The following is a 25830-nucleotide window of genomic DNA, read 5'->3' on the forward strand; positions in this document are numbered from 1 at the left end:
AAATTTATACTGCACTTTCTACGCCTGACGGCAATGTCAATAATTTTTGCTTTTCTTACGGATTCTTAAACAACAAAATCTTAGGTGGATGTCAGGTGAACTAAAAAACCACTTTGATGTTGATAATGTGTTAAAACAGGCAAATATCAGAAATTTGTATGTCAAGTACATACAATAATTTACTATAAGTCAATATGTATTAGGCAACCTATGACCTGGCAGAATAGTTTTTTCGTTTTTCGCATAATATTAAAATTTTTCCCGCTTGCAATTATAGGGATGGAAGTTTTAAAGGATGAACAACCGATTTTTTAAAAGTCAACAGCAATCGATTTGTTTCCGATTAGCCAAAAACGATTGCATTAACTAATCATCGGTTTGGGTTCCATCTCTCACATGAAAATTTGTAAGATTTTAGAGCAGATCGGTGTCCGTGATTTCCTCAATATAAGCCCAATTTGTAGTATTAAAGCTGTTGAAAAATGCAGCGGGGACGAGCGCGAACCGTGTGAAATGCATGCGAAAGTCGTCGGTGCGGCAAATCAGTGCGAAAAACATCCCAAATGTGCGTAGGCCCCACACTCACTCTCGCACACACACCCGCGCGCACATACACAGCTTTTTCGGTCACCACTCGTTCGCTGTGTGTGCGAGCAGTACCACACTAACAGTGTCGCGCAGCAGCATTGCCAGCGCAGCGGGAGCGACAGAGAGGCAAACAGCGGGCGGCGGACAACAACAGTGCGAGGCGAAGGAAAATGTTTTCATTTACTTAAGTCGGCGGTTCCCCAAAGAAAATCGGAAACTTGCTAGCTTAAAACGGATTGGGAAAACATTATTTATACCATGGATGGGCGGTTGCACACTGCGATGGGTTGAAAAGTGCGTTAATGGCTTGGCCAGGCGAGCAAATCGCAACAGCTGATGCAGCAGCATCTCGAGAAAAGCGAACAGGCAACTGTAAAGTGTTCTCTGTTATTGTCGCACTGCAGCCCCACCCCCGCCGACCACCCACCGTCGCGCTCCGTGAATGATTCACATTTTCTTTCGGCTGCCCGCCTGCCTTTTAAGCTTTTTCCCTGCCCCGCCCCCCGAAAAAATCGCTGGCAATGCGTGTGCGCAATTAGTTATTTTTTCGATTTCCAAGTGGTTTGACAAAGTGCCAATCGTGTTTTTGTGTTTTCTTGTGCTTAGGCTCCAAGTGAAAATCACCTAAGCTGAGGAAAACTCCACGCCACACACACACACGCACTCGCTCGCACGCAGAAGAGACAAGTTAAAAAGGAAAAGCGGTGTGTTGTGGTCAAACAAAGAGTGCGAATAGTGCAAAAAGTGCAAAAAGTGCGGAAAGTGAAGTGGCGGGCGTCGGAGAGCCGAAGTCCGTCGCAGGAAAATCCGTCAGCATGGATGTCGAAACACAGGAAATACGACAGGTAAGCGCAGCAAGAAGGCTTCCCGAATCCATAAGTGTAACCCATAAAACAGACTCATACTTGAGTTAAAAACAAAAAGCACTCATTAACATTCCAACGGAGGCGAAGCGGGCCTAAACACCTACTCTCTTGGCCAAAATGGTGCGCTGAGGTAATGCCGCTCGGCAACTTAGCGCTTAGTATGCGACCGACACCTACTTACCAATCGACTGGTTTCGATGGCCAATGCAAACAACTACAACCGGTAGTTGTGTGGGGTGTGCTGATCGGAAAATAAAGCCAGCCGCTAGTAGACAGCAGCCAGCTTCCATTCATAAAACTGCAGCAGGAAAATCAAAGCCGGAAAATACGCTTTACCCCAACGATTAGGCATTTGTTATCGTTTTTCTCGCATTGAGCTGGCCGCTGTTGCATGACCTAATCGCTAAATATGAAAAGAAAAAAACAAATAAAAAAGAAAAAACGGCTTACGCATGCGAATGTCAGGCGCAAAGGGAGAAACGCTAACACTCTGCTCGGCGGTTTGGGGCCTTGCGTGCACACCGACTTTTCCCCTAGACAACTCCCTAGAAAGTCGCACCGGTGTCTCGTTCTTGGCCAGCAAGAGCAAACAGCCCGTCGAACCCATGGCTAAGCCCCATTCAAACATCCAAACATCGAAACATTCAAACATCGAGTCGCTGACTCAAGCGGAGCACTCACTTCTTGCCCGCTTTCCTTCATCAGCACTCTTTGTTATATTTAGCCGCAGATATCGCTGCCCATTCTCTGGAATGCCAAAAACAAGCAACGTTAGGCTAGATAATGAAACCATAAAGCCGCGCCAATTCCAATTTGTGACATATGAAAAAGTTCAACAGCAACTGAAACTTTATGACAAACATGTGCTGGGAATGTTTGCGCACAGAGCAAAAACCTCTCTAAATTGAACAGCAATAAATCATCATATTCATCATGTAGTTTTTTCCTAAATAGAATAATTATCTCAGTAAACACTAGTTCATCAACAGCAGCTTGTTAACTATTACTCCTTCAGCAACATAATTCTCGTTAAATAAGCTAATGTTTTTTCGTGTGTATCTGGATGCTAGAATACAAATATGCCATCCATCCATCGTTCGTTTATTCATAGTGGGCGTGCAAAGCAGCACTCATTTATTGTTTTTCTTCGAATTGCTTGCACGGTCTTTTGAAATTTGAGTTTTAGACATTTTTCCCCGCGAGTCAATGCAAAGTGCAGCCAGAGTTTTTCCGTCTCGTTGGCCATTCAAATTATGTTGCGGACAGCTTCTTGCATTTGGTGGAAAGCGCTTCGCTGGGCAAACAGGTTTTCCCTCCACCTGTTGACCAATTCGCATAGCTGGTCGGTCTACGACCTACGCCAATATTGTTTTCCCCGCCAGTGCGCTTTTCCTCCTCAGCCAGTTTGAATTATTTATGGCATTTTGTAACAAGTATTTAATCCAAAAACCACCCAAGAGCACATTCTTTTCGACTACTTATGAGTACACAAAAGAATCGAACCACTTCGGTCAGATTCTCTGACACAGTTATTGATGACTTCATGCAACGATTTTGTAAGAAACCCGTTTGAAAAATATGGAATGAAAGCCAATAATACAGACAACATAGAAGTCAAAATATTGCGGTCTTTCTGGTTGGAACATATTTTGCATCCTATTTCCGCATCTGCAACAGCGACAGTGTCCCTCTTGAGAATCTATTTTGATTGCCTTTCCCCCAGTTTCAATTAGACCAAGAAGAGGCCATTCGGAATAGAGCAGAATTGTGATTATGAGTGCAACAAGAAATGGGTGGTTGGCTGGCAAAACATGGCAGCACTCGAGATGATTCTAAAAACGGAGAGGCAAAGAAGGCAGGCTGTGCTGTGCTGTGCTGAGCGACTGCCCCGCTTGTGGAGTCTTTCATGCTGAGTGACCATCCGACCAGCAACCCCTTCACTACCCAGCCACTCCCTGCCTGGCCCCAAAATCCAAAAGAGTTTGGGGGGGAAAAACAAAGGAAGGCGGCTGCCGGCTGGCGGCGCACGCCAAGCCAAACACGAGCGAGTTTATCGAACTCATATTGAAGATTGTACGCATGGCTTCATTCGCGCACAGATACAAATACTGGCAGATGCAGCAGCAACAGGCGTGGATACAGATACAAAAGCACTTCAGAGTGCGCTAGTTAATTGCCAAGAAAAGGCCCGTCATTCAATCCGCAGAGGATGCAGTTATAGTGCATTTATTACGCAGGCTTAGCTTGGCCTTGGACGTGGAACGGGAATGGGAATGGGTTGGGTGCCACCACTTGCTGCACAGAATGTTCTCACATTATCGCAATCTCTGCTGATGCACTCACACACACACTCCCTTTCCCATCGCTACATTGCAGGCTCGTCAACGTGCTTCCGTCAAATGGCTGCTCTCGAAGGCGTTCAACAATCGCGTGCCGGACAACCTGAAGGAGCCCTTCTACCGCGATCATGAGAATCAGGAGCGCCTCAAGCCGCAGATCATCGTGGAGCTGGGCAATGCCACGCTCTACTGCCAGACGCTGGCCAATCTGTACTCAGATCCCAACTACCAAAGCATGAACCACTGGTCAATAATACAGACGCTAGCGCGCAAGGGAGTTCCCGTGGCCGAATCCGCGGACATGCCCATTACCGAAACGGTATTAATTCAAACAAATCCGCTGCGAATTGTGAGTAGATCTAAGCTCCCATCTTTATGGCTTCTCACTAATTTATTGTTCGGTTTTAACGCTTTCAGAACGCCCACATGTCTGTGATAGAATCGCTGATGGTTTTGTATGCGAAGGAAATATCATCGGGTGACCGCGTCATGGCGGCCATACGAAGGTAAGGGCGCTGATTGATATTAAAAGAATGTATATTTAATTCCTTTAATTCCCTTAACAATGCAGAATATCTGGCAACAACTATCAGGCGCCCACTGGCCAGTCCTACGAGCAAGCTCTGCTGGGCTGGATTTCGCATGCTTGCGCCGCTCTGAAGAAGCGCATTATCAAGGAGGTGGACGCAGGACTGCCCGACGATAATGTGAGTTGCCACTTCCCTACCCACACCGCGTTATTTATCAATTAAAAAACCACAGGGTTCTCGTCTGCAGACCCCGGATATACCACCTGTAAGGGACTTCCAGGATCTGTGCGATGGAATCTGCTTGGCGCTGCTCATCTCGTACTACTGCCCAAAGGTGGTGCCGTGGACGAGTGTGCGGATCAACTATCTGCCCGCCGTTGAGGACTCGATTCACAACATCCTGCTGGTCTGCAATTTCTCGCAGAAGCATCTGCCCTATACCGTGATGCATATGACGCCCGAGGATGTGACCTACATGCGCGGGTAGCTACCAAGTTCCACTATTAAGGGCAAATAATTTAATGATGTGATATCGCATAATTTCAGATCCATGAAACTGAATCTGGTAGTGTTGCTGACGGATTTGTTCAATCTGTTTGAGATACACCCGGCAAAATGTGTTTGCTACCCCGGCATGGATGGTCAGGGTAAGTGAAATTCTCCACTTGTCAAGTATCCATTCCCCAAACTCTGCACCGCATCGCATCTATCCGCCAAAACCCTGAACTCACCTCTAAAAGATTGGCCTGCCTGTGTTCGAATATCAGTCCGGGGCATGTATTGTTGTCCAAGTGTATCCGAAGTATTCTTGTTTTGCATTTCGTTTTGTCTTCGTTTTTTCTATAATTTGCCTTAAATATTATTCTTGGTTTTATTACAATGAATTGGTTAACAACAAGAGAGTAATTAGTCATAGTACCAGTATACAAATGTATAAAAGCCTTTTACGAATTGCATTCAACTGGATAGCTGAGTGACTCAAGTAATACTAGTCAGCGAAAAGTTAAAGCATCCATCACTTAGTCACAGAGAGCTTATTAAGTACCTTGGAATTTAGAGCGCTTCACAGCTCACAGATTGCCTTGATTGCGCCGCAAATAAGTCTCCGTTTAAGATCAACCGCGAAGCACCTTTTAGGAGAAGATTGGTCAGTAAAACCGCAGAAATCTAGGCAAATCTTATTTACGTTACTGTATAGTTCCTGTGGTTATTTTCGTTTGTAAATCACCGAGTCCTCCAGGAAATCGACATGAAATCATATGTAATTTTCATCAACTTAGCAATCACCCAATCCCACCCAAAGTAGTGAAATTCTCCTCATTTCAAAAACAAGCCAAATCAAATAAACCAACTCTGTACTTGAATCTCTTTCTTTGTTTATGTGCAAAACGCTTCCTCTTGCCACTCGTAACCGCAATAAATCCACCAATAATTTGGGCCCTAACCACACACACTCCAAACACTTCTACACACACACACTTACCAAATGAAAAACCACACTCAACGTACAACGTGCCATGTTCTTCTCGATTGATCCGCTCTCCAATCCCGTGTGTCGACGATATCCAGATGTCATCGCCCGGCGCACTATGGGCGCCAATGAGCACGGGATCTGCCATCGACGGGGCCTCACAGTGCAGCCCGTCACACCCATTCCCGATCTGCGCAGCGATCTCGACCAGCCGCCCGTAGGCTCGCCTCAGAACCGACCACCGTTCCAAGGTTTTACTTCAAATTTTCTATGCGAGCATTTTCTGTGTACCCCAATTTCCCGAATCTCGATTATCCTCCTTCGTTTGTTCATGAATGTGTTTCCATTTCCATTTGTTTGTTTTCTATTTGCTTGTTCTGCTCACATTCAGCATTCAGTTTGTTTGTTTGTTCGTTTGTTTGTCTAATTGATTATTTCTTGGTGCTAAGCCAAGGGAATCGAATAATATTTATATGACATGCAGATGTTTGATAATAATTACAAGTTTAATATAGTCTAAGTACCAAACAATGTCGCACCTTCGCACAGTTGCACAGATGCTTTGCAATGTGCGTTGAGCTCGTAAGTGCACCACCACTCATCAGATCGATCAGTAGAAATGTTTGTACCTAGACTATGCATTTTGCCATCTTAATTCTCCAAGCACCATGACCGAAAATGACTTGACCTATTTGACAGGGAAATCGGGGCACGAAATCACGGGAGAATTGGAACACATGGGACATATGTAAATACCGACAAAACTCATAGATGTTTGTGTAAAAATATAAAACCCAAATATTGTGTGTCAGAAATGCATCTCCATAAAAGTGAAAGTATTAGGCCTTAGACCGACTAGACTCCCCTGGGCATAATTGCCCGGTTCATGGGGTACATCTCAGCTTACTTGGCACCCATCCACGGACTGCGATTCACCTTGTTTCTGCTTTCGAATTGTGTTTGCTTTTGCCCGCTTCCGATGCAACGAGTCAATGAATAACCAACCGAAATATTCAAGTTCATTTACCTCGCAAGCTGAACAAATTGATTTTATTTATTTACGTTTTCTTTTTTTCTGTCTTTTTTCTGTTTCTGTGAATTTTCGTATATTATTTAGTTCCGCACTCGAATTCATTCGGCGGCGGCTTAAATCGCAGATCAACCCCGCCCAACGAATACCAGACGGTTCAGTCAAATAATTTTGACGGTAATCATGCCGAAGGTAAATTATTTATTATTGTTACTTGATTATTTCTCACTACCTATTATTTCCATTAATTTGTGTACGTTTCTGTTTCTGTTTGCTCTCCATTTGCACACAGACACTGAAACTTGATGTTTTATTGGTTTCTGATTGAATTTAAATTTTGTAACTTTTCTTTTCACCACCCACCGACCCACACACGCTTAACCACCAACCAACCAAACAACCACAACGCCACCGCTCCCCGCCATCAACCTGCAGCCTTCGTGGTGCACAAGTCGCGTGGCATCACCACACTCGCCTCCATGCACTCGCAGCAGCAGCAGCTCCATCAGCAGCAACAGCAACAGCATCAGCAGCAATACCATCAGCAGCCACTGCAGCAGCACCCATCCCAGTCGCAGCTCCAAATCCAGCAGCAGGAGCCCTTGGTTCCGGCTCGCTTGCGCCAGGCTAAAGAAAAGACCAATGTTGAGTCGAAGGCGGACGAGAGAGGTTTGCCCAGCTTGCAGTTGATTTCTTAATTTCTTAGACGACTTGTATGTGGCGGTCGAACGTGCTATTAGCTCTGTCATGTGGGAACTGGTTAATTACTTGAACCGAACTCCAGTTAAAGTGCAATTTGAAATGATTTTCGTTTCTGCTGCATACAAGTCACAAATTTGATTTCATTTATTATTATTATTTAATTTGTTTTATCCTCTTTTCATTTACTTCTGATTTGTTTTGCTCTCGAACCGAATCGTATAGGCGATTTTGTCGCTGCGGGTCGACCAAGTAACTGGGAACAGAGCCGCCGGCCAAGCTTTGCAGGTATGAGCCAACTCTGTCACTGCTGACCCAGAATCGTTGTATCAAACGTAGTTATCCATTTGTGCGTTACGTTGAATGCAATTTAGTTCGTGTTATGGTTAATTTTAGCTTTATTACATGTCCTTCAAGCTCTCGATCCCGATCCCATTGTTGTTGTGACAAACTTTCAGTGCCCACTTACTAACGCTCTTGTGCACTTTCAGGTCGTCGCTCGCGCAGGAACTCTTCCAGCGAGGACTCCCAGCTGACGATCGAGAACTTTGGTGGCTCCCAGGATCAGCTGAACACGCTGGGACGATACGAACGCGACAGGGAACGCAAGTTGTCCAACACCAGTGTGGGCAGTTATCCAGTTGAACCCGCTGTGGCCGTTCGCTCTTCGATTGCCGATGCTAGGGGCACGTTGCAGTTGGGCTACGATACGGACTCCGGCTCCGAGAAGCAGGATCGCGAAACGGAAAAGTATTCGATGCGCCGGCAAGTCAGGTGAGTCATTGAGCGTTTGCTTTTATTTATAAAACGTGGTTGATTACATTTTTCCATTTAACCTTATCAACAGTGTCGACAATGTGCCCACGGTGTCGTCGCACAATCTTTCGAATGCGGGCAGCCCGTTGCCGGTGGCTAGGCACAAGCAACATTCCAGCGACAAAGACTACAGCAGCAACAGCGGCATGACACCAGATGCATACAACGATACCCGCTCCACCAGTGCTTACGATCCGGAGAGCACGCCCGTTCGCAAATCCTCGACGAGCAGCATGCCAGCAAGTCCCGCTGCCTGGCAGTTGGATGTGGGAGACGACGATATGCGCTCGCTGGAGAACGCCAGCAAGTTGTCCACCATACGAATGAAACTGGAGGAGAAGCGGCGGCGCATTGAGCAGGACAAGCGCAAGATCGAGATGGCTTTGCTGCGCCACCAGGAGAAGGTAGGCGTTGAGTCAACAGTTTAGAGCTTGAAAAGTGATCTGAAAGCTTATTTCGATGTATTCGCAGGAGGATTTGGAGTCGTGTCCGGACGTAATGAAGTGGGAGACAATGAGCAACGAATCCAAGCGCACGCCTGATATGGATCCCGTGGACTTGGACAAGTACCAGGTGGGTGTGACAAGACTTCTACCAATTTCCCTTCCCGTCTAACCAATACAATCCGAGTGCCAGATAATGTATGTCTAACGCCTGTGTCTCTCTTTTACCCCCATTTTGTGTCTGTGCCTGCTTCTACATCCACACATACTTACACGCAACAAATACACAACTCAAAACACGCCCATTAACCAACCAACTCACATTAACTTACCACTTAATCGCCGGGATGTGGAACAAGCAGCAAAGTATCGCCATCATGAACATGAACCTGCAGGATATCCAGCAGGATATCCACCGCCTGGCCACCCAGCAAAGCCAAATGCAGGCGCAGCACCTCCAAGCCCAACAGCTCATGCAGGCTCAGCAGATAGCCAACATGCTGAACCAGGTAATCCATCCGCCCATAACACCGTCCGACCTCAAGCGCTTTGCAGCAGCTGCCCAAATTAACGAAGGATGTGGAATGCTTACTGTTTTATTTTGTTTATTGGCTGGGAATTTCGGGAACTGTTTAGTGATTGCTGCTAAAAGCTACTTAAATTTTAATAAGCGAATATATTGGCTTACGATCTTTGTTTAATGGTCATTAAACATTTTTTTGGAATCATGATAGTTGAAATGCAGTAGTCACTAGCCCGATTCTTCACTAAAAGTAACCGTTTTGTCCCAAAATTGAAAAAGTGTTATTTGTTAACTGGTGGCAAATGAATCCCAAAAATGCACGTTCGTCAACTAACAAATTGTTCTTTGATCTCGTTCCAAATTTGTTTTGTTTTCCTGCAACATGCAACACGCAACACGAAACTCTTGAAATCTGAAACTCGCCACCTGCCCACACGTTATCCTCACTAACCGCGCATCCACAGCAGCAGACCTATGGGTCGCAGCAGCACCTGGCTGATCATCACTACCAGCAGCAGAGACCCATGCAGCAAAGCTTTGGTTCATCGCCCCATATTCCGCAGGCCTACAACGCCCCAGTCAGCGCATACAGCTCCCGTCCGCCCAGTCGCGATCCCTACCAGCAGCAGCTCCACCATCAGCAGCAGCAGCCCATGCCCATGCCCCAACCGATGCAGTACGTCAACGAGCACGGGCAGTATATGTCGCCGCCGCAGCCCGCGCACTACATGCCGCAGCAGACGCAACAGCCGCAGAGCATCTACAGCGACAACGGGGCGGCGTACAATCACAGTAACCACTCGCCGTACGGCGGAGCTCCACAGTATCGGAGCAGCGTGGTGTACGACGATTACGGGCAGCCCACCAACCACTTCTACCTGCATGAGTCATCGCCGCAGCCACAAGCTCATCCGCATCCGCAGCGTAGGACTTGGGCCCACTCCGCAGCAGCCGCCGCTTATGAGCAACAGCAACAGATCCAGCCTTCCCTGGTGGATGTGAATGCCTGGCAGACGCAGCAGCACCAGAAGCAGAAGCAGACTTGGATGAACAGACCGCCCTCAAGTGCGGGAGCTCCGAGTCCTGGCAGCTTTATGCTGCACCAGAACGGAGGAGGCGGTGGCGGTGGTGGTGGTGGTGAGTTACAGCACCTGTTTCAGGTACAGGCCTCGCCACAGCATGGCCAACGTCAGGTTAGTGGATCCAATGGCGTGCAGCGCCAGCAATCGCTGACCAATTTGCGAGACAATCGCTCGCCCAAGGCACCACAAAACATGGGAATGCCCATGGGCATGCCGATGCAGCAAGAGGACATGATGGCACCGCAGAGTATTTGCTTCATCGGTGACGAGGAGGATGTGGATGAGCTGGAGCGAAACATCATCGAATCAATGCAGTCGACGCACATCACCGACTTTGTGCACCAGCAGCAGCAGCAACACCAACAGCAACTTCAGCAGCAACAGCGGTTGCAGGGGCACAGCGGACGAGGCAGCAGCTCGGAGGATTATGACAGCGGGGAGATGATCTCCAACAAGCTGAACATCACCAGCGGCAATCTCACCTATCGCATACCCTCGCCATCCCGTCCCTCCATCCAAGCCAACAGCTTCCAGGATCCCCGAGCCATGGCAGCAGCTCCCGGTGCAGAGGACCAGCCGCCCGAGAAGGGTTTCTACATCTCCTTCGACGATGAGCAGCCCAAACGACCCAAGCCACCTCTGCGCGCCAAGCGTTCGCCCAAAAAGGAGTCTCCACCGGGCAGTAGGGACAGCGTCGATAATCAGGCGACCCTGAAACGTGAATCGCTTAGTCATCTGCACAACAACAACAATATTGGATTTGGAAATGACGATGTCAACAGCAAACCGGTGACCAGGCACAGCATCCATGGCCTAAACAACTCCAATAGTGTCAAATCTCCCGGAAATGCCACGTACAACAAGTACACGGATGAGCCGCCCATCCAACTGCGTCAGCTGGCCGTTTCTGGAGCAATGTCACCAACTAGTAACGAACGTCGCCACCTGGACGATGTCAGCAACCAGTCACCGCAGCAGACGCAACAACCAATGTCGCCCACGCGACTCCAACAGAACAGCAACAATGCCGAGGCGGCCAAGAACAAGGCGCTGGTCATCGGAGCAGATTCCACCAATTTGGATCCGGTAAGAGCGCTAACTGGGTCTTGTGGGTTAAAAGTAGTTTTGGCCATTAAATAGTCAGGGGGATCTGAAAGCGCAATAAGTTCTTTCCATATTAAGCGTATTCTTTTATATTCCTGCAGGAATCTGTAGATGAGATGGAGCGGCGCAAGGAGAAAATCATGCTGCTGTCTTTGCAACGTCGCCAGCAACAGGAGGAGGCCAAGGCGCGCAAAGAGATTGAGGCTTCCCAGAAGCGAGAAAAGGAGCGCGAAAAGGAAGAGGAACGATCGCGCAAGAAGGAGGAGCAAATGGCACGGCGAGCGGCCATTTTGGAGCAGCACAGACTCAAGAAAGCCATTGAAGAGGCCGAGCGAGAGGTTCAAAAGAGCTCAACTTAACAATACAAAACGGTAACTTATACTTTGTTTACTCTATAGGGTAAAACCCTGGATCGGCCAGATCTGCACGTGAAACTGCAATCCCATTCATCCACCTCAACGACCCCGCGGCTGAGGCAGCAGCGTACCACGCGTCCCAGACCGAAGACAATTCACGTGGACGATGCCAGCGTGGACATCAGCGAGGCTTCAAGCATCTCTAGTCGGGGCAAAAAAGGCTCAAGCTCGAATCTAACTGGTGAGCCATTTGTCGGGGCAAAAAAGCCACACAAGCACGCCGCAATAATCGATTTCAGACACTTAGGAATTTCGGCGCGCCGAAAGTGCTATATTTCTTTGATTTATTTTGTGTTGTTCAGCTATACCTATATTCGATTTATCCCTCTGCTAATTGGTTAACTTTTCGTTTCGTTTTGAATTTGAACTTAACAGGCTACGGTCAACTAAGCTCAAATTCAATGAAAAGAGATTACTACAGGGGCTCGCAAGACTCCCTCACTGTAAAAGGTAATTTATGTTTTTGTTATTTTACCATCATTGCATTGTTTTATATTTCATCTTTTGTAGTTTGATCTAAGTTAAGCATGTTTAGTTACTCTTTAAGTTGATTTGGTATCTGGTCACTTTCCGATAAATGGGTCTTCGAATCTAACTATTTGAATTGCACCTCTACCTAAATGTAGCTCTAAGTTTTCTTAATAACTATGGTATTTGGACAACCTATTTGATAAGCCATAACAACTAATCTCGTTTAAACAGAGTCACCCGATGATTATCCCAGTACAAGTTCAACTCCGATTGGACGACGGGGATCGTACAAAACTTCCAGAGGTTGGTGATGGATAACACGCCCACTTAGTTCTCTTTTTTGTTTTCCTCTGTTTAATTTCACCAATTCGCATTCGAACACGCTAAGAAATGTTCAGAAAACGAACGTTGAAACGCTCCAGCGCTTACAGTTTTTTATGGTTTGTCTTTAACTAACAAGTTTTGATTTTGGTTCAAGTACTGATTTATGGCTAACAGCAAACTGCATACAACCTCAACTAATCCAATGCACTGCCAAAAAGATTGCACCTGAGCTGAAAAGTGGACCTGAGGCGCGGTTGAGGAAATACACATTTCAGATATTTTTATTACATTTATTTATCTGGTTTATGGGGCTACTATTTTGAAGCTGAATATTTGGTTTTGGGTGGTTTTCGGGGGTTCCGGGCGTTAAGTTTGATTTACGATATTTGTACCTCATTTTGTGCCACCCATTCATTTGTGTTAACGAATTGCGAATGAATAAGAATCATGTGTTCCACCTGTATACTGATGCACTCGGCTCGCGTCTTTCGTGACCTGACTCCACCTGATTTCAGAGCCAGCCGGCGTAGAAAGGGGCCGCACTCTGTCGCGTATCTCCGTCGCTAAGGGCAGCACGCTTAATTTCCGGGGCCGAAAGTCCAATTCGCTAATGAATCTGTGCGGTAAGAAGCGTTCCACAGCAGCAACAATCAAGCTGCCTGCCTGTACCTTTCTCTGTTACCCCAATACTCTACTCTCTATCCTATTAAGTATTTACCTGTCTGCTACTTTCTTTCTGTTGAAGTGTTTTGGTTATATCTAGTGGTATCTTTTGGTTAAACCTGTGATTGTGCTTTGGTTCTGGTATCTTTGGTGGTGATATGTCATTTTCACATTCTCCTTTTGAACTCCTTTATTCATTTCTATGTACATATTTGAATATACTATTCTTTGCTGCTTTACGATTTTAATTTGTAACCTTTCACTGGAATGATTCGGTTTTCCACGTTCCTTACCATGATGCGGTGGTGATGGTGGTGGTGGTCTGGTTCCCTCTCAAGCTTTCTTGTGTTCGTCAGATGATTTGCGTGGCCTGGGGTTGGTTTCTACAGCTTAATATGCGCAACTTGGTGCCGGCATACTGTCGACCGATCGAATTTGCTTACTTCACTTGTGAGATTTGGGATACACTAGCACAAAGAAATACAATCATACAAACATCTGCACCGCCAACACTAATCAGTACATTTTTTCGATTATAATCCAGATCATGATCAACTAGCTATTAAGAGATCTACGAAATTGCTTAACTAAATTTTGTGCACACATTCTCTTCTTTTATTCCTCTTTCTTTCAACTCAATCTTGACTAAAAACGAATCTTGAAATTAACCAACAACAATACAATCAAATATTAACCGAATTAAACGAACTCATCGAACTCGCCATCGAACTCCATCCTCGCGACTGGTGACTAACAATAACGCATCCATCGACTGGTTTCACCTGCATGGACCTGGGTGATCCCGTTCTGATCCAATCTGTATTGTGCATGTGACCGCCCGCTGAATGCCTCGACTGACACGGATTCCACCCTGCTCTCTTGCTTGCCGGTTAGACACAGATTCGGGACTGGGACGCGCCACTCCGCCGAGGCGTGCTCCGTCGCCTGGAATGGGAATGGGCGCTTCAGGTAGGCATATGCCATCTCCCTCCGGACCGGGCTCATTGCCGCCAGGTTTGATATCGAAACGTCGCGGATTTGATGATGGATCCAGCGATTTCTCTTTAACTCCGAATTTGAACATGGAATATTCGGGTTTGTATCTCTCTCTCTCGTCTTCAAAACAATCAGAATACAAATCATACAAGCCATACCAATACAAAAATCAAATCAACCCTCAGTTATCTAATCACCTTCCACCAATCCATACACCATTGGTCATCTGCCTCACCTGCATCTGTACTACCTAAGTTGGAACGCCTCATTATGATTTCAGAATTTTGTTATTTTATCTGTTTGTTCATTTATTACGAATTGGCATACTCTGTGCAGAATGCACCTTATTTATTCGACATACATATGAGTTCTACATAGATATACAAGTTCTAGAGGGCTGCGACAGTCTGTAGAATCCGATTCTTCGTTCGTCCACCTGTTACCTTCCCTAGCGTCGTCAAATCCACGACTTTCGATGTTCAAATGAAACCCAGAAAATGGTTCTTAGTGATATAAGAACACCAGAGTTACAAGCTTCACTTTGAGATACTAAAAACAAAATTGCAAGCACTGTTAACTTGTATTTGCTTTCAAGTTACGCAACTTAAGCCAGGCTTTATGTTTTTGTTATGTTTTGTCAGAATGTTTTTATTTAAGAATTGTCTTCATGATTTTGATTACTACTCCCTAGTATCTAAAACTGGATCCCGTAGCTTCACATGCATTTGCGTTTAATCTTGCACGTATCCTGCATTTTGATAAATTGACTAGAAGATTATACGATCTAGAATCTAGAAGCTTGATATTACAACCAAAAAGTAGAAGGAGATATCCGACAATATGCGAATGTGCCATCCACTTTTCTAACTTGGTCTGAACTGCATCCACAGGTCCTAAACTCTATAAGCAACCAGCGGCCAAATCGAATCGTGGAATCATCCTGAATGCCGTTGAATACTGTGTTTTTCCCGGCGTTGTCAACCGCGAGGCCAAACAGAAAGTGCTGGAGAAGATAGCGCGCTCGGAGGCGAAGCACTTCCTGGTACTCTTCCGCGATGCTGGCTGCCAGTTCCGCGCCCTCTACAGCTACCAGCCGGAAACGGACCAGGTGACCAAGCTGTATGGTACTGGGCCTAGTCAAGTCGAAGAAGTCATGTTCGACAAGTTCTTCAAGTGAGTAAATAGCATATCCCCTATATTCTGAAATTTTTCAAACGTATTGTATCCCCATCCCTGCAGATATAACTCAGGAGGCAAGTGCTTCTCGCAAGTGCACACCAAGCATCTGACAGTGACCATCGACGCCTTCACAATACACAACTCCCTGTGGCAGGGCAAGCGGGTGCAGTTGCCCAGCAAAAAAGACATGGCGCTTGTAATCTAAGCGGTGGTCTGAGTATTTTGAATGGCATCGATTCGGATGCAAGAAAGAAGGAGGCAGCAGTGGAGCGGTTGGGCCAACGGGCGCTTGGCGCGGTTTTGGTCGGAGCAACACTATTCTACAAGATTGCGCATTAAGACATCTATGGAAACATAACAAAACATATACCCAATGTTTTTCTATAGGTCGCGGGGTTTTGCTGTTCATCGGGGCATATACGGCTAAATACTATTTGCACATGTTTCAAGAACAACAAATCGGAATTTACGAAAAATATTGTAGTGATTAATACAATGCGATTGAATATTTATTTTGAATATAAATGCATATATCCAGCCTAAGAATTTATTGTCCACGCAAGCCTGAAACAGTAGGAGAAGCATTCAAATGTAAACGAGGAACAGATAGCAGGTAGAAAGAACACAGAGCAGAGCACACTCGAAAGCCAAAAGAATGTAATGGAATTTTGAATGAATGTATTTTTTGTTTGCAAACAGTAAGCTCCGCTGTACAATGATGAGGAACAAATGTAGAAAATCCTTTTTATTAATTTGTTTTATATTGTTATGAAGTTATTCATGTAAAACTTTTTCTTGGCCTTGGGCAGGCGGAAATGAAATCGTGTATGGGCCGCAGCCAAAGTCGAAACTAATTTTAATGCCACTAGCTATTTATTTTAACACTAATTAATATTTACTTTTTATGCGTATTTAAAAAGGAATAATAATACAACTAATACTTAAACTTATGTATATCTATACAAACAGAAAAAGACTTTTGACTGCTGAAACGGAAATCCATTGTTCTTTTAGATTTCTTTTTGCCAAGTCAATTGCACGACGAGCAGTCAGACTCTAAAATCTCCACAAATTGTATTGCACTTCTAACCACCAGAACCATTTCGAATGCATTTGCCTCCAATGCTGATACTGGCTTGAATTGACTCGTGTAACTGCCATCGATCTTACTTTTAACTTTGTTCAGTAGTCACCTTTTAGACCGCTCAACTGTTCGATGCACCTGCCTGCACCTTAGTCCCTAACCACACTCATCCCGTTTTATAAATAAAGCGACCGATCAATCCACGCTGCTATCTTATAATTTATTGTGTAAATCCGCTGGCTCTCACTTGTTTCCAAAACTGATATTACTTTAACATCCGCAAGGTATTTCAACACGATTGACTTTAGATAGCGAAGTGAGGGTAAAAACTAATAGAGCATAATCCAACTGTGAACCGCCATTATAAAATGATTCCGAGCAGATCGGCAATTCGGGGGATCAGGTTAAATTAAATATGTATATGTATGTGCGCGTCGGCGCAGTTGTGCCCTTGGCGCAATTCGCTCCTTAATAATGAATATTAATGAGATCTAAACATTATTATATAAAATGTAATAAAGTTATTGAACATGATTATTTAACAAAGTCTTTGTTGGTTTTATTGAAAGTTACGCTTTAGTTACTCTACTGGTTATCTTAATGATAGTCTCTACATTTGGAAGTCGTCTCTCATGTCATTGTAGCGGAGTACATGCTCCTTGATCTTGGAGCCATCCACCCAGGTGACGAAGTCCTCGAGGTTTCTGGAAACCAGAAAAGCGGGATCCTTAATCATTTCCGGACCCACTCGCACATGACCGTGCTCTATGAGGTCTGTGGCCGCTTTCAGGTGCTCCGACATGCGCACTGCCAGGGGAATAGGTTTTATTACATGGAATTTAAGTGATAATCAGGGATGGCACTCACGTTTTACCATGATCACAGGTAGACGACGTCGGCAAAAATGACTGGCGGATATCTTGGCCGCCGTTTCCAAAGTTAGCTGATCGTTGGAAACTCCCATGGCGTGCACCTTGTTGAGGAGCATGGTTGTGGCCTCCGTCTTGAACGGTTCTGAAGCATCCAGCTTGGCTATCCTCTCCGCCAGTTCCCGTATCTCCCTGGACAACTTGTTGTACCTGAATAAATAAATTTAAGGATTTGAATATGCGAGCGTTTTAGTTTCTTAGTAGTCTCTTACTTGGTGTAGTCCTCTCTTTTCTGAATGTGAAAGCGCCTCAGGATTTTGTTTTCCTTGCCGCTGTTGTCCACCTTCCAGGTGATGAAGTCCACCTTCTTCAGCAGCTTCTGCTCATGAAATTTGAGTTTACGAACCATTTTTATGTACTTTATTTTGCAATTCAATTTTTTGTTTACGAACTGCTCGCACATGGGCCGCGCAGTGTGACCAGAGTTCCAACAAAGCAAACAGCTGAGTTGTGCGTCTTCAAGCGGCTTTTGTTTAATAAAATTTAAGGACAGTTTCTTAAAATTGTATCTGCTGCAATGGCAGCCTCAATGGATGAGGATATAACCGCAAACCCTCTGCCAAGCAGCGAAGAGGATCCCCTGGCCGAGGAGCGACTGGGTTTTGTGCGGGAAGTGGGCGCACAAGCTGTTTGGAGCCTCTCCTCTTGCAAGCCGGGTGAATTTTGGGCGTAACAACGTAATAACTACAAATTTTATAACATTCTTTGGCTTTCAGGATTTGGAGTAGAGCGTCTGCGAGATAACATCATGGATACTTATTGGCAGTCGGACGGTCAACTGCCCCACCTGGTCAACATACAATTCCACAAGCGCACCAACATCAGCCAGATTTACATATACACGGATTACAAGCTGGACGAGAGTTACACGCCCTCAAGGATCTCTATACGATCTGGAACGAACTTCAACGATCTGCAGGAGTTGCAGGTGATGGACCTCACCGAGCCCACCGGCTGGGTGCAGATACCCATAAAGGATGGGAACGTCAAGTCCATTCGCACCTTCATGCTGCAGATTGCAGTGATCTCGAACCACCAGAATGGCAGGGACACCCACATGCGCCAGATCCGCATCCATGCGCCTGTCGAGGGAAAACATTACCCGCTGGAGCTGTTTGGCAAGTTTGGCACGGTCGACTTTCAGAAGTTCGCCACCATTCGTTAGGGAATATCGGGAATACTTTGGATTTATCGAATTCTTTTATTTTTATGTATTATTCGGGGTATATAACTGCTAAAATACAACATTTAAAACATTACTTTAGTAATTGTATGCATATTTTTGGTGTTTCTAATTAAATGCCCGTCACTTGTATATATAATTCGATTGCAAATAAATATATACCGTCGTCTAAGCTTAAGTACAAATTAACAAACACAATGGAAGTGTAAGAGTTATTATTGTTACGGTTTTATCGCGATACAAATGCAAAATGTGAAAATGGAACGCCAACGAAAGTGTGCGAGAATTATTGCATCGTTTTTTTGTGTTTTTCTTGTGTATGTATTATGTTGCACTATCCCGAGGATTGTCGTTAATGATTGGTGATTATGTGTTCGATTTCTTCGCAGCCTTCAGCGTCTTATAGTGATCCTTCTCCTCGCCGTTTTCGGGTGGCTCGCACTCGTAGGAGGCCTTCATTAAAAGATCCTCGTCCAGCACCTCCGCTTTCAACAGGTAGGACACCACACTGGCCAACTGTCCGTAGGGACAGACCTGCCGCTGCCATTTGCCAAAGTTCCGAAGCTGGGTGCCCAAATGAAGGCACTTCTCAAAGTTGATGTTTCCGTTGTCCAATCTGCAAACGGATTTGGATTTGTTTAATTTCTAACATGGGTCATTTATGCAACCGCAAACTCACTTCGTTTCATGGCTCTCGTTAATGGCATGCAAATCTTTGAGAAACAGCGAGAAGAACGGGATAATGGCACGCTCAATTTCGTTGGCCCTTTCTCTTTCCGAACGCCAAATAGCTGCCTTCATGGTGGATCGGTAGTTAAGAAAGTTCGAACTGGGATCCATTTGATGCTCCAAGCCCTCGAACTTCGTCGTCTGCACCTTGGCCCACTACAAACAATAATAATAATAGTAAAAACAAACTGCTTGCGTTTAACTCATGAATACTCACCGTTTTCTTCAGGCGAGCTACGGCAGTCAGGTTTAATGCTGTTAGAATGGCCATCAAGCTGTTGAAGTTGCCCGTGTTAAAGCATTCCAGAGCCGTTTCAACCCAAAAGTCAATCATTTGTGCTCTCTGTGACTTTTTGCCCAACTAAGGATGAAAAATATGTTTCTTATTTCAATAATAATAAATTTTTTAGTACTGACCTTTAATATTTCCGTTGCAGTCAAGTAGCTCAGTTGGTTGAACCACTGCACATAGCTGTCGATTGTCACCTGGCTATTGTAATTCGAACCCAAGGTGCCTGCCTTGGTTTGGCTTATGCAGGACTTCAGCCCATCCTTTTCAAGCACTTCCACAAATTCCTCCAGGCGTATTTGTGACAGATAGGCGTACTCGATGGCATAAAGTTGGTGAGCCAACTCGAAGACATTACTGCAGTTGTTGAGCACATTGTCTGTTCTGTAGACATTGGCGGCAAAACGTTTCAGCGACTTAATACTGCTCTGACGTCCTAACGAGCTGGCCGAAGATTGCTTGGTAAGCAGGGTATTTACTTGACTTCGTCTTTTTTCGGCTTTTTGCGCCAAAGTTTGCGGAATGCCATCCAAAAAAGCTGCCAATTCTTTTACGTTACGTTTCTTCTCCAGCTCCTGTATCATCAGTTCATGGCTAAAGTCGCCGGGGCAGGTCTCCAGCCACTCCTTTAAAAGTTGTAACACGTTTTCCCCCTCTCCATTAGTCTTGGCAATGATTTTGGAAAGCATCTGATGTGGTGGGGAAAACAAACGGAAGGAGGTCAGAAAGGCAAACCGTACATCCTTATCGTTGTTATTAATAAGCAGGCTGACTACTGAATCTAGGTTGCCCTTCTTGGGTATGTCTTTGGCGTAAACTGGCGCAGTTTGGCAATCGAATGGCTCTGTGATCTTCAAGTTGGTGTTCTAGTGTAGGCAAATGATTAGTTAATCGGAGACTAGCAAATTCTATTGAACTTACTAGGATAGAAATTGCATCCGACTCATCTGCAGAGCTGGGAATGTCGCAGTACACGGAGTCGGTTAAAGTGTCACGTGGATGTGACCAAGGCGCACTCATCGACACGCTGTGGAAGAGGCCATCGTGCCCGGAGTCGCAGCTGCTTATATTCGAGCTCTTGTCCCCAATGGTAGTGGATGATACGGATCCGATGACCTGATCGGATCCAGTAATAGCCGAGCTGCTGGACATAAGGGAAGCATTCGAGAAGGTTTGGTTCAGCTGCCGGCCCAAAGGATCAGTTGGACGCTCGTCCGAGTCAGTGGCCTGCGAAGCGAACGTGGAATTCGAAGTGGTTCGGTATTTGAGGGCATTCTCTGGGGTGGCACGCGCCAAGGCCGACTGCTGCTTGACAGGATGCCAGATCTCTTTCTGATGCGACTGGTGGTTAAAGTTCTCCTTGGTCTCCACCGTGCGTTCGTCTAGGATCTGTCCGTTGCGCGAGACTAACACCTCCTCCGTGGTGGTCAGCGAGGACTTGACGGTCAACGAGGTCTCTACCTCAATGGGCTGTTGAGCCAATCCGGCGCGAAAGAGCAGCTGATTCAGGTGCTCAACCGAGGGCATCTGTCCTTCCAGCAAAGCTGCCTTAATGGCACTGGCATCATCCGCCGGCAGGCCATCCAGCTTCACCGGTACTCCGTTGACCAGCAGCACCTCCTCCTGCTGCAGCGACGAAGAGGTCTCGCAATCGACGATCTTGACGTCCTTGCCGAACATGGACTCCACAGCGTTCAGGATATCTTCGTCCATGCTTGGGGCGGGGTTATCTGGGATGGGGGAAGGTGCAGACACACGGGGATCTCTCGAGAATCGTGCGTTTTGGCTGCGTTGGTTAATAAATGCGTTATGACCACAGGGGGACTCTTTGGATTAGTCGCAATGCACATGCACCACTATCGCGTACATTTCTGGAAAGGAAGGGGCAAGGGGAAACCTCGATTAGCACACACACAGTGGGAGAAAGACAGGTGGTCGGGGCTTTTGGCTCGCGCGGTTCGCTCTGGTGACAACGCCCACTTTCCCAAAAGTGGGCTGGTCTCTTCTGATCAGAACATCGCTTCCGGAGCAGACACACCTGCAGGAACACTGTTGCGCGGTGGCCTTCCATCGGACGCACTGCCGCCTTTCGTCACGGCATTTCCCGCCTGCTGCTCATCAAAGTTCCGCCGTTGTGCCGCGCCTAATATAGTTTAATTCGCCAATTGACTTAATTTATTTCTATTATTGTTGTCTCGGTACAGCGATACAATCGATGTTTACACAAATTTGGCAATAATCGATACCCCCCGTGGGGAAATGCAGGCAAACATCGATTAATTTTACTTGCTCTAAATATCGACATCTGGCAACGCTCTTATCCTTTTTTTAAAGTCAAGCAATTTTTCCGTTACTATACGCAGAATATTTGGTTTCCCAAATTATTCTGTTCTTCTCTTTAATTTTAACCGAATATCTAGACTTTTATTTAAGAAATGGACTTGCGTCCGACTCCGAAGTCCTGCAACGGGCTACAGTCGACCAGATTCTGCTCAGAGAGATTGGGCAGGCTGCCGGTCTTGCGGTGTGTCCCTTCTTGGGAGATTCCAAATCAGTTTAAGAAAATAAGTTTTTTATTTGAATTAGGTGACTGTGGATTAATTATGTACATGTGTAAAGTATTAACTGATTTAACAACTTGTAATGATGATAATTAAAAATGCGAGTGAAGCTATAATGTATGTTATACATGGTGATGTTTAAAAAATATATATATGTATATATCGGCTGTATTTTCTTATTGTTCGAATAATTACCTTTTATCGAACAAAATTTAACTTCTTTAAAAGTAAGTTATCGCGCGGTGTTAAAGGCTCGATTAAATTTCCGGAGAAAAGTAAACTTTTTGACTCGGTTAAACGGTCTTAAAGTGGAAAGTTTGGTATGCACATGAGCAGGCGAACTCCTTCACTGCCCATCAACTTTTCCCCAAAGGAACCCCCACAGCTGGAGCAGATGTGCCCGACTGAAGGTCGGTAATGGAATACCCTAGCGTCTAATGCAATTAACAAAGTTTCCCGGTTATGGGGACAGCCCTTGCTTTAGTTTTTGTGTTAGTTTGTGTTAATGCCATATATTTTATGCCAATAAGAACATTTGGGCAAAATTACTTTTGGCCAACGCAGCTAGTCAGTCCGAGCCTAATTGCGGGTGGGTAAGTTCTTTTACATACATATATATGCCAGCAGTACATTGTACGTATTCCGGCAGTAAAACAAGAATAGCTTTGACCCACCCCGCCGGGCCCTTCCTCTAGAGCACTTGAAGATGGCACATTTCTGCGTCGTCTTGCACTTCTGGCGGAAATTCCTTTGCCCGGTACATCGTGCTCCGGTTTCTGAGCGTTAATTGCTGACCTCAACCTGCACATAAAGCGACTAATTTTCGCACGGCCCCAGTACTGCATAACTTGTCCTGCATAACTGTATGAATTCTGCGGCACAGTTTTCATCCGGCACAGCATCCTGTGCCATTCGTCATGGGTGGGCCCTCCATCTTAAACAGCCGTAGCAGGTGGAGGATTAGGAGGAGCAGGAGACGGAGGCGGATGCCGAGTGGGAGTGGGTTGTATGCTGGCTAAGCAGCAATGGCTGCCGCTGCAGAAATGGAATGAAATGCATTCGCACAGTTGAAGACAATTTGCGAAATTGCATCGCTCTTGATGTTTTCACGTGCATTCCATCTGGTGTTTTTACGGCAAGTCAACAATGTGCTGCTGGTCGGCCAACAGTGCGCGCCATGGCCGTAAGTCGTTCGATTTCAGGTATATATCTCACTGCAGACTTTAATAGATTCCCCTTGTCCTCGTATTCAGTTGTCAAATAGAAGCTGTTTGCCATCCACACTGCTGCTTATCTATGTCAGCTTATGAGATTACCTTTTGCCAGCATTTATTTGCGTACAAATGTCCGACAATTTCGGAATGCACTGTAGGTGGCGGCGGACGTGGGGTTTGCCATCTAAGACCGAGTACAAAAAGCTTTGCGCTCGACCATCTTTCAGGCGATAAGACAACTGGTGCAAATGATTACGACATGCTCCCTGGCGCACTGTATATCTATTTAGACCTGGGGGTTGACTGCGAGTGTGGGGAGGGGGTTCCCCTTTTTCGAGATGTAACTCTAGACAAGACCGAGCTGGAGCTTCGTAAATGTCAAGTGCAGAACTGGATTCAATTCTTTATGGCCGTGTTAACGAGCCAATTCTCCCGGTGGATGCTGGCAAACTTTGCCACTGAATGAAAAATTATGCCATTAAAACGCTGAATCTGAACCACAAATAATCCTTAAAGCTCGGCGTTGGTTAGTTTTTGGTGCAAAAGTTTTGGGAGAAGAGCCCGGCGCACACGAGTAATTAACAGCAAATTTTGTGCCAAAGTTATCAAGTTGACAATAAAGTTTTGCCACTAACTCCATCTTGCCTCGAGGCGCAGCCACCTGATTAAGGTATAAATATTTGATTCTAGTGTGAGCAGATGGGCTGGTGGGCTGGTGGGCTGTTGGGCTGTCGGCTTGTTTGGATGAAGGGCTCCGGGCTGAGGGCTGCGGCAAGTGCGACAGCTCCCAACTATTGTCAACTTTAGGGCTTCCGCTTCCTGTCGCACCGCACGGCTCAGTTATGCATGAAGTGGATTCATCAAAACCAAGACGTAGTCTTCAAATCGTCTGCGTAAATGCTGCACGTGCACCAAGACGCCGTGTGCCACCAAGATGAAAGGTATAAATCGGTGCGGCGGCCATGCAACGAGTATATGTGTTTGCAATAAATATATTGCAGCTGCATGGCTGCAGCAAGCGGGGGAAAGCAATCCGATCGAATGTCGAGGAAGCTGTGCAAAATTACACACACACCCCAAGAGAGAAGCGGTAGTTGCATGCGGAAAAGCAATTAAAACTTCTTGTCAGTGTCTCGGAAGTGTTTGTTCATATTTTATGATGTTTTCGTGTAGAAAGCTGGATTATGAATGTGTCACCAAGAAGTGTTGTCGCTGCTGATTCCTTCCTCCTCCGCCTGCACATCCACAGCCTTTCGCTGCATGCAACAAGCCGTCATTGAGGTTGAAAGAGTAATGTATAAAATATCACACATCCGCCCCATTGGACGGACAGCTCGGCAGCGGAGGCAGACGACCGAAGGCCAAAGAGTAGAACTTGGTTTGAAAACGGAAATCGTAAACAAAACTTGAAACTTTCGAGCTGACCTTTATATTCGGCAGCATTTGATTGCATAATTTATGGCATGTTAAATTGGCGCTCCGAGTATGGGAATATGAAATGTGGCACTTCGATGGGAAGGAGGCCATAACACCACAAAGTGCATCGATATGTTCTCACAGCGTTTTGACGTCTGGCACTCCGAAAGCCATACATATCTGCCCCCGCAACGTGCAAGTCTGTTATAATATTTCGGCTAATGGAACCCTGCAGCACTGGCAATAGCAATAGCAACTAGCTCCTGCTGCAGCCGTAATGGCAATCACCTATGTGTATATCCCATATCACACTGCTCATAGTTGACGGTCTGCCGGCGGCGGAGGTGGAAACTCGTTGCAAATATGCAAATTCCAGTGCCCCACCTGCCTAATGCACCGAAATGCATTTGGAATTGGGTAATTTTACACATGCAGCGCCACAGGCGACATTCTGGGCTTAAAAATGCATTTTGGCTTTTGCATCGGACAGATAGAAATGTTTGAGTGGGTGTTCCAGCGGTTTGGGGGATCAGGGATGGGGGGATGAGGGGTTGAGGGATAACCCCGTCAGGCTGAATAATCAGGACCATCAATCAGGACTCCGAGCCCTGTACACCTCATTAGGCTAATCGTACAATTGCGCACGGCCGGACACACACAAAAACATGGGTTAAGGCGCGGCACTACGGACAACCGAGGGCTCAGAGTGGGGGTGGGGGGTTTAGGGGGTTTGGGGGGTTTGGGCCAGTGAAAGTGGGCTTAACCGCACCGCAATTTGCCCTCGTGCGCTAAACCATATTTCATTTTTAAGAGTTGACTTTTCACGCTTGCCGACAGGCGGCTTAACATTTTAAATCCGTTGTGGCGCCGCCACTAGGACTTTCC

The 25830-nt window shown here is 45.9% G+C and overlaps 4 protein-coding genes across 39 annotated transcripts; 2 read left to right on the top strand and 2 right to left on the bottom strand.

The window, feature by feature from the left end:
• The first annotated feature begins 394 nt into the window (after window positions 1-394).
• On the top strand, window positions 395-15885 carry LOC122614582 (patronin). Of its 36 annotated transcripts, none has more exons than XM_043789151.1 (24): window positions 395-565; window positions 1195-1433; window positions 3831-4142; window positions 4211-4299; window positions 4365-4500; window positions 4556-4806; window positions 4870-4970; window positions 5893-6045; window positions 6912-7016; window positions 7260-7493; window positions 7749-7811; window positions 8015-8297; window positions 8371-8743; window positions 8811-8912; window positions 9145-9291; window positions 9770-11473; window positions 11593-11829; window positions 11890-12088; window positions 12283-12357; window positions 12610-12681; window positions 13218-13325; window positions 14260-14460; window positions 15252-15534; window positions 15601-15885. In XM_043789151.1, exons 2-24 carry the CDS (start codon window positions 1404-1406, stop codon window positions 15743-15745), a joined length of 5403 nt encoding a protein of 1800 aa, XP_043645086.1. In that variant the 5' UTR covers window positions 395-565; window positions 1195-1403; the 3' UTR covers window positions 15746-15885. The 36 variants fall into 36 exon arrangements, with proteins under 36 accessions (XP_043645086.1, XP_043645095.1, XP_043645088.1 ...); XM_043789160.1 differs by having other exon boundaries at window positions 14260-14334; XM_043789153.1 differs by having other exon boundaries at window positions 14266-14460.
• A 1273-nt stretch (window positions 15886-17158) lies between these two features.
• On the bottom strand, window positions 17159-17956 carry LOC122614586 (U3 small nucleolar ribonucleoprotein protein IMP3). Its single transcript, XM_043789191.1, has 3 exons — window positions 17766-17956; window positions 17492-17703; window positions 17159-17431 (listed from the first exon to the last, which is right to left on the bottom strand). Exons 1-3 carry the CDS (start codon window positions 17954-17956, stop codon window positions 17235-17237), a joined length of 600 nt encoding a protein of 199 aa, XP_043645126.1. The 3' UTR covers window positions 17159-17234.
• Window positions 17957-18059: 103 nt separating this feature from the next.
• On the top strand, window positions 18060-18821 carry LOC122614587 (anaphase-promoting complex subunit 10). Its single transcript, XM_043789192.1, has 2 exons — window positions 18060-18209; window positions 18270-18821. Exons 1-2 carry the CDS (start codon window positions 18071-18073, stop codon window positions 18716-18718), a joined length of 588 nt encoding a protein of 195 aa, XP_043645127.1. The 5' UTR covers window positions 18060-18070; the 3' UTR covers window positions 18719-18821.
• On the bottom strand, window positions 18735-21970 carry LOC122614585 (ras-GEF domain-containing family member 1B). The gene is made up of 6 exons (XM_043789190.1): window positions 21793-21970; window positions 20676-21625; window positions 19883-20620; window positions 19683-19826; window positions 19416-19621; window positions 18735-19352 (listed from the first exon to the last, which is right to left on the bottom strand). Exons 2-6 carry the CDS (start codon window positions 21465-21467, stop codon window positions 19103-19105), a joined length of 2130 nt encoding a protein of 709 aa, XP_043645125.1. The 5' UTR covers window positions 21468-21625; window positions 21793-21970; the 3' UTR covers window positions 18735-19102.
• Window positions 21971-25830: the final 3860 nt, after the last annotated feature.

The sequence above is a fragment of the Drosophila teissieri genome, chromosome 2R (assembly GCF_016746235.2).
Source record: "Drosophila teissieri strain GT53w chromosome 2R, Prin_Dtei_1.1, whole genome shotgun sequence".
Classification (NCBI taxonomy): Eukaryota; Metazoa; Arthropoda; class Insecta; order Diptera; family Drosophilidae; genus Drosophila; species Drosophila teissieri.

Bases quoted from the DNA above. Each gene is read 5' to 3' on its own strand.
- LOC122614582 (XM_043789151.1), top strand. From the start codon at position 1,404: ATGGATGTCGAAACACAGGAAATACGACAG. The intron at 4,143-4,210 runs GTGAGTAGATCT...TAACGCTTTCAG, and splicing joins AAACAAATCCGCTGCGAATT to AACGCCCACATGTCTGTGAT. The intron at 7,812-8,014 runs GTATGAGCCAAC...GTGCACTTTCAG, and splicing joins CCGCCGGCCAAGCTTTGCAG to GTCGTCGCTCGCGCAGGAAC.
- LOC122614586 (XM_043789191.1), bottom strand. From the start codon at position 17,956: ATGTGCGAGCAGTTCGTAAACAAAAAATTGAATTGCAAAATAAAGTAC. The intron at 17,704-17,765 runs GTAAGAGACTAC...TTATTTATTCAG, and splicing joins AAAAGAGAGGACTACACCAA to GTACAACAAGTTGTCCAGGG. The intron at 17,432-17,491 runs GTGAGTGCCATC...TTCCCCTGGCAG, and splicing joins ACCTGTGATCATGGTAAAAC to TGCGCATGTCGGAGCACCTG.
- LOC122614587 (XM_043789192.1), top strand. From the start codon at position 18,071: ATGGCAGCCTCAATGGATGAGGATATAACCGCAAACCCTCTGCCAAGC. The intron at 18,210-18,269 runs GTGAATTTTGGG...TTTGGCTTTCAG, and splicing joins CCTCTCCTCTTGCAAGCCGG to GATTTGGAGTAGAGCGTCTG.
- LOC122614585 (XM_043789190.1), bottom strand. From the start codon at position 21,467: ATGGACGAAGATATCCTGAACGCTGTGGAGTCCATGTTCGGCAAGGAC. The intron at 20,621-20,675 runs GTAAGTTCAATA...TGCCTACACTAG, and splicing joins CGGATGCAATTTCTATCCTA to AACACCAACTTGAAGATCAC. The intron at 19,622-19,682 runs GTGAGTATTCAT...TATTGTTTGTAG, and splicing joins TAGCTCGCCTGAAGAAAACG to TGGGCCAAGGTGCAGACGAC.